This window comes from Meleagris gallopavo, chromosome Z, assembly GCF_000146605.3.
Source record: "Meleagris gallopavo isolate NT-WF06-2002-E0010 breed Aviagen turkey brand Nicholas breeding stock chromosome Z, Turkey_5.1, whole genome shotgun sequence".
Classification (NCBI taxonomy): Eukaryota; Metazoa; Chordata; class Aves; order Galliformes; family Phasianidae; genus Meleagris; species Meleagris gallopavo.
The window spans coordinates 37,769,571-37,777,402 of NC_015041.2; the positions used below are offsets into that span (position 1 = coordinate 37,769,571).

Genomic DNA, 7,832 nt, shown 5'->3' on the forward strand with positions numbered 1-7,832 from the left:
AATTGATCTTAAGTTAATTTCGTGTAATTTTTTTTCTTTAAAAGATCTGTAGGTCTAGGCATACGTACTATAAGGTTTGATCATGATTGTAGCTAAGCACTGGTCTGCAGTTTTATGGTAGAACTGGTTCCACTAATCAAAGTATTGTGCCCACCAGAGGATCTAACTCAGCACTGATGGATGTTTATAAAAATTGCTGGGGACTAGCCAGACAAAAAAAAAAAAAAAAACCTGTATGCTTACATAGTGCAGAGTATTGCCCCTCTCTTTTTGTTTACTGCTCTCTTCTATGTATAATCAGAGCGTAACCGGTCATAATGATGAGCTGAAGGGCTGACCTTCAGTTTTCACCTCAGACACCTGCCTGTCTTTCATATTCCATTTTAGGTCACAACACAACATTATGAATATAAACATTTAGAATTGAATTGCAATTACTGCTGAAATTAAAAGCTCAGAAATACGCAGAAAAATATTAAAGCTAAAAATGTAGTTAACTTGCAGTGTTTAAAAGCTTTTCATGTCTTGGTCTAGTAAGGAAACTTAGTTTGACTGAGTTAATACCGTTATTTAGGCACTTTGCTTAAATCAGCATTTATACTGATAAGCTCTATTTGGATACTCATGTATATTTGTAGTATTTGAACATTAGTGGGTAATTTTTACTTTTGGTATTACTTACAGCTTCTAAATTCTTGAGCTCAAAAACAAAACAAAGAAAATCTGTATCTGGAGAAGATTTATCTCGAAGTGCTACAAAGATGGGAAATATGGTTATTTTTAAGAATGAATCCACATTCTGCAGCTTAATCAATGAAAACATGTTTCTGACTTGCTTTTGTCAGACAAAAACTGCAGAACTGGATGTTCTGTCATTCTTCTGAGATAATTGTCTAATAATGTCTCCTCTTTTGTGGAAGATCAGTCTGAGAAGAGATTGAAAATTCTGTGTTCCATGCTGTTTCCTCATTCATGCCATTTGTATCTTTCTTTCTTTTTCATTCTTTTTCATGGTATCTGCCAGGCTTTCCTACTTAACTCTCACCTAGGTGAGAGGTCACTGTTTGTGTAAGTACTGTAAAATAGCATTCATAACAACATGTAAATGTTGTACACATTTTCTGTTCTACCTGCATTTCCCTAAGCTTTACCTGTAGTGTTGAGGTAATGAGAAACCCATTCAAAAAGCTTTTATTTTTCTTAATTATTTTTCCTTACGTTGATATAGACTGTAGTTAATAGATATATTGGTAGTGTTATTAATTAATGCTTTTGTTAAAGCAGTAAGGGCACGTAATGCCAGTATTTTTGACACTATTCAAAGATTCTAGCTATTAAAATTGAATGTTGTGTAGATAACTTTATAAGTGGCTAACAGCCAGAACAGCAGTGGTTTCATTATATAGAAATAGATGTAGCTGTGCTTTAAAGTTCGTAAATCCACTGCAGAAATGACTGCAGTGAGCGTTATCAAGAACAAAACATGTACTACTCCTTCTCTGGCTCTGTAAGGCACCCATCCTCCTGGACATGCCTCATAGTAAGGAAGTGTTCTTGTTTTCTTTTTAGCATTTGGCGGAAGGCTGAAAACTCCACTGCGTGTTGTTTTAGTTGCCACACATGCTGATATAGTCAATCTTCCTCGGCCTGCCGGGGGGGAGTTTTGGTATGACAAGGATATGTCATTCTTGAAAGAAATCAGGAACAGGTAAGGAGGGATTATATTTATTGGTAGTAGTGTATGTGAGTTGCAAAGAAAGTATACTAAAATGTAAAAGGTTTTTTATTTGGCTAAAGCTATGTGATATTTACACAAAAGGAAGTGTCCTATTTTGAGGATTTCTTTTTTTTTAATGAAAATATTCAGAAAGCTTAGTCTGTGAGGGGGTGGGTAAAAAAAATTGTCGATACTGTTTTTCAGTGGGTGAGCTGCCCTAAGTGAGTTCACATGAGCAAATAGTGCATAATATGACTGAGGCTCAGAAGTCTCACCTTGAAGATGAGTTAGATCCAATGGCCAGTGTCAACAATCTGTCTGATATTCTTGTGTCAGTTTTGCACCAGTCTCAGAAAAGTGGGCAGTTCTGAGCTGCAGCCTGCAGGGCAGCCACCTTTTAATCTGAATTGATGTAGGATTGGTAGGAGAAGAACTAAGCCAAGTCTGGAGGTACTACCCATACACAGTTTCTAAAGAACTGGACATGGCGGAGTACATATGCAAAGATCAGCCAAAAGTTATTCAGGAGTCAGAAAAGCTTCTCAGCTTCGTGAGCACATGTCTGGAGAGCATGCTGATTGTCAGTAGCATACAACAGAAAACTTTCATAAACTAAGGAGTATTATATAAGGTACTCACATATTTGTGTTACCCACAGAAAGGATAATGTGGTATCTCAGTCAATTGAAATGAATTATCATAATATATATGGATTTCAGCACCAAAGCATACACGCCTTTAAATGCAGTTCAGAGCTAAAAAAACAAGTATGTGTGATTGAAAATTTAAATAAAAGTAAGAAATAGAGCTAGTGTCTGTACTGATGAAAACTAAAGTATTTTAATTGAGGAGGAACTAAACTGCTATTCATTATCTAGTAAAATGTTATTACAAGAGCTGGGATGCAGTTATATTTCACTTAGGACTCTTCAGCCGTCTTCCATTGGAAAAGATAATAATATACTGTCAAATTATCTGCTTATGATAAAAAAATTAGAGAGCAGCTATTCTGTCTTCCCTTATAAAATATCTTACCATAATTAGTACTGCACGTACACATTATTCTTTGAAGGAAATTAAGTATCGTATAGTTTAATGCTGAAATGCCACTGGATTAAGTAAATAGATATGGGACTGAGTAAACAATGCTCTCTTTCTCTTTAAGATTTGGAAATGATCTTCAGATTTCAGAGAAGTTATTTGTGTTGGATGCTGGAGCATCTGGATCTAAAGATATGAAGCTTCTCCGAAATCACTTACAAGAAATAAGAAGCCAGATAATTTCTGTAAGTAATATTAATGGTGTAGTTTGTGCCAGCCAAAATGTGAAAACCTAGGACAAGATTTTTTTTTTTCTGTGAACTTATTACTTAATTTCAGAAATTAGAAATGAAACAACAAATTATTGACATGAAGGATTCTGTCAGCAGTTCCAAAATTGTTGGCATAATGTACAGATACCAAAAATAGCCTTTCTTTAAAAGAAATTATTGGGATTATCAGTTTAAAGCTATATTTTCATATTTTGAGTTGACAGAGATTGGACTTCACTGCTTGTGTGCTTGTTTGTTTGATGTCACTATGTGACAGAGCAGTACTACAGAGAAATTGAATATATTTGATGCAGATGTTTTTCAAAAAGACCAGGGTTGAATATTTTCCATATAGATGTGCAAACTTATAGATAACATATAGATTCTTTTATTGAAAAATTATGTACTTAGATTTTTCGTAGTTGTGTATGTATATATATGTATGAAACTAAGGGTAAAATTGCCCTTAACTGCACGTAACTGTAACTACCATGAATCTACACAAACTTCAGTACTGAGGGTGACCAAGTCATTTTGAAGTCTGTCATTTAAATTCTTCATATTAAAGTCCTTCTTAAGTGTATGACGTGCCAACAAAACATTCTGCAACTGCTTCTGTTAGGTGTAAAAGAAATAATGAAGTAAAAGATAATGTGTTGCTGAGTTCGCTCTTGGATTCAAGAAAGAAGATTTTTTAATGTTATAAAATGTAACCTATTTAATGTTCTCAATGGTGTCTTGATTTTAATAAGTTTTTCTTTGACAGAACTTCTTTTTTGTAGCAGTTTCCATTAGATGAAATTTGAGGGGTCTTTATTGCATACAGATTGGGTGCTGTGGCTGGAGATTGCAAGACATAGTCATCAGTAATGTCCAAATCAGTCAATAGATAAATATGCTATCTGTATGTATTACCTGATATTCTGTATCTGATATAGTGTCGCCTATTTAAATATCCAGAACTGACATTGGTGAGTACAGACTTCAGCTAAATGCACAGCTGTTTCTGGAATATATTTCATTAAGAAAAAGTAGATTTTTCTCATTAGTTCGCATGGGTAGAAAAGTAACAGTCTATCACAAGGGGCACTTTAAACATGTGTATATGTATCATGTATGTACTAGACCTCAATGTTAGCAGACTACAGGTTACAAGATGTTTTCTGTGCTTTTTGTAAGACTTGCCCACCTATGACTCTTCTGTGTGAAAAAATGATCTCCGTGCTGCCTTCATGGAGAAAAATGAATGGACCCAACCAGCTGATGTCTTTGCAGCAGTTTGTATATGATGTACAGGAGCAGCTTAATCCCCTAGCAAATGAAGATGACCTGCGGCATATTGCACAGCAGTTGCATAGCATAGGAGAAGTAAGTGCTTTTTATCTAAACTATGTATTCTTACTATCAAGGTATTTCTCTGGTCGAATATTGCTTAATAGGATGCAAGTAAATGTCTGTAGTTATTTCCTTCTACTCTTCCTTTTAAGACATCATAAGTAATAGACTGGTTAGTAATGCTTCTTGCTATCATTACTGTTTTGGTGTACGTGTTCTATTCAGCATTATTTCTATGAGACAGAAAGAACTGCAGTTCATTGCTATAATTGTAACATCATAAAATACATAGGATATGCTATTACTGGCATCTTGAAATGAGGTAGTGAAATGAGATGAGAAATTTATTTGTCTGTTAGAAATTGAATTGTAGGAAAACACCTTTACATAAATAGCTTGCAGAGCATTGGCTAGGCTATAATGTTGTTGGGTTCTGGCTTTATTATTAGTGGAAGCCAAGAATGAGTTCTTAGTTCTGAATATTTGCAAGAAATTAAAATGCAATTCAGGTTCTGCCAGCTATGTTATTTAAGTGATTTGGTAAATAAGTTAGGAAAGACAGAATGTGGAGTACCATCTTGTTCTTCATAAAATACTGATAATAGTTTTCCTATTTATAAACAGATTAACATTATGCAGAGTGAAACAGTTCAAGACGTTGTTCTTCTGGATCCTCGCTGGCTCTGTTCAAATGTCCTTGGAAAAATCCTGTCAATAGAGAACCCAAAAGCTCTCCATCACTATAGAGGTCGATACACTATAGAGGACATACAGCGTCTGGTAACAGATAGTGACGTGGAAGAATTGATACAGATTTTGGACGCTATGGATATTTGCGCAAGAGACCTTAGCAGTGGAGCAATGGTGGATATTCCTGCTCTCATCAAAACTGACAATCTCCACAGGTCTTGGACAGAGGACGAGGATGAGGTACTGATTTACGGTGGTGTTAGAATTGTTCCCGTGGAACATCTTACCCCATTTCCTTGTGGAATTTTTCATAAAGTTCAGGTGAATCTCTGCAGGTGGATTCATCAACAAAGCACCGAGGGAGATGCTGATATACGTCTGTGGGTAAATGGATCAAAGATTATGAATCGTGGCGCTGAGCTTTTAGTGCTGCTTGTCAACCATGGTCAGGGTATAGAGGTTCAAGTTAGAGGACTGGAAACAGAGAAGATCAAGTGCTGTTTACTTTTGGATTCTGTATGCAGCACCATTGATAACTTAATAGCCACAACCCTACCAGGCCTTTTGACTGTAAAATACTACCTTAGCCCTCAGCAGCTGAGGGAACATCATGAACCAGTAATGGTCTATCAGCCTAGAGACTTCTTCCGTGCACAGAGTCAAAAGGAGACATCACTAACTAACACCATGGGGGGATATAAAGAGAGCTTTAGTAGTATACTGTGTTTTGGGTGTCTTGATGTCTACTCCCAAGGAAGTCTAGGAATGGATATTCATGTTTCAGATCTGAATCTACTTACCAGGAGAAAACTGAGCCGACTTTTGGATCCACCTGATCCCATGGGCAAAGACTGGTGCCTTCTGGCCATGAACCTGGGCCTCCCTGATCTTGTTGCAAAGTACAATACAAATAATGGAACACAAAATGACTTTCTGTCAAGCCCAGTCCATGCCCTGCTGCAGGAGTGGAGTAATGCTCCTGAGAGCACTGTAGGAATCCTAATGTCTAAGCTGAGGGAATTAGGTCGCAGAGATGCAGCAGACTTTTTACTCAAGGCATCTTCTGTATTCAAAATAAATTTTGATGCTAATGGTCAAGAGGCTTATGCTTCAAGTTGCAACAGTGGCACATCTTATAATTCAATTAGCTCTGTAGTGTCACGGTAAGAAAAGATGTTTTGCATAGATATGTTTTCAAACTGCAGAAAAGATAAAAGTAGAAGAGTTTCTGTACCTTTTCAATTATGAGGTTTTACATCAAAGGGTCTTTATTCTTCTTCAGCACCACCCTTTCCAGAAGAGGGAGGTTCCATTGGTTTGAATGACCCTGCTGGAGTTACAAGAACATGCTACCTCTGTTTCACTGAAATTGTCTGCATGCTTATCATTGCAAGTGGTGCTTGCCTTTTAATTTTTCTCTTGTTTCTAAGACGTTGGTAATGACTCATGCAGAGCATTCATGTGCCAATACTGTGGGTACAGATGTGTGATACCTAATCAACTTCGATTACAGTCAAATCATAATGTGAAAACCTCGTAACCTTGCCAATTACTATGCTTCTTTATTACCATTTACCTCAGGTAAAAGTTTGTTTCATTATGGAGTTCAAAAAGGATATAAATGTGTTAGATACCGCAGAATAATACTGTATAGCTGTCAGTTGTAATTTGTGTATACCAAATGGTTTTCTACTATTACATCCTAAGTTACTTCTTGTACTTGAAAATTTTAATGGGGATAAAAACAAAAGGACACAAGATTTCTTGCAGTGAGAACTTTAAAATTGATATGAGGGGATACAGCGCATTCTGTTCTAAAAAGCATGTAATTTTAATGGTGCAATGTGTTTGTGTATATATATTGTATGTATATATATTAATACTATTTTTTCCTTAATCTTGCCATGTAGTAAAATTTTAAAGCATTTTTATACAAATAAACTGTTGCTTGTTGCATCACTTTTATTTGTATTCTGTACCTTAAGTGGACCAAGCCTCCTCTTTTCCTTATAACCACAGTCCTGCAGAGGCAGTGCCTGACTTCTGAAGTTCTGACCACCTCCTGTGTCACACCAGGGAGCTTTCTCAGTATGTGTGGAAGTATTTATATTTTATTAGGTGGCTCCTCTGCTGTGGAGTAGGTGTGCGTTCGTTTTGACCTCCCTGTATATGCTGCAAAACAGCACTAAATCTTAGAGTGACTTTCCTTAAAAAGCTAATTGCTGTTAACCACTGCTTTCTGTATGTATTTTATCATGCCTTTATTACGTCCTTCCCCTGGTATCACTGAGCTCCTTTATTGAATGTTTTTTCAAAATGCCTAGTCTGCACTAAGAACCATACCAAATGAGCAGTCCAACCTTCAGGTACCTCTGCTCTGGTGTTTAACTACCTCTGACAAAGAGCAGAGGTTCTCCCTCCCCCGTCTGCTGTGAGTTGCTCACTGAAGAATTCTGTGTATATAGACTCCAGAGTCTACATATATAGACTCTGGGTCTTACTTGTTTCGTAATTCCTCCTGGTTGTGTAGCTCGTTTCTTTATCCTCAGCCTCAGATCTGAAGGTGACTCTAGTCTCTGAGTTAGCTTTGCTGAGACTATATGGCTGCAGAGGACTGGGACCAGCTAAAGAAACTGTGTGAGAGCGCAGGCCACTGTAAGGTGCTTTTGGTGTGCAGGTCTGCCAGCAATGCCTGCTGTTTTAAGACTTAATTCACCATTGCATGGTGGTGAAGTGGTGGAGAGGAAAGACTGGAGATAGCAGGTAGCTCTTCACAT

At 36.9% G+C, this 7,832-nt stretch overlaps 1 protein-coding gene across 1 annotated transcript in view; it reads left to right on the forward strand.

Moving 5' to 3' along the window:
* Nucleotides 1-7,014, forward strand: part of DAPK1 (death associated protein kinase 1) — a 145,244-nt gene extending 138,230 nt beyond the window's left edge. The window contains exons 12-15 of the mRNA XM_031557415.1: nt 1,546-1,708; nt 2,883-3,003; nt 4,210-4,398; nt 4,990-7,014. Coding sequence (XP_031413275.1) covers nt 1,546-1,708; nt 2,883-3,003; nt 4,210-4,398; nt 4,990-6,222 — 1,706 coding nt within the window. The 3' untranslated portion in view covers nt 6,223-7,014. The remainder of the gene's footprint in view (nt 1-1,545; nt 1,709-2,882; nt 3,004-4,209; nt 4,399-4,989) is intronic.
* Nucleotides 7,015-7,832: the final 818 nt, after the last annotated feature.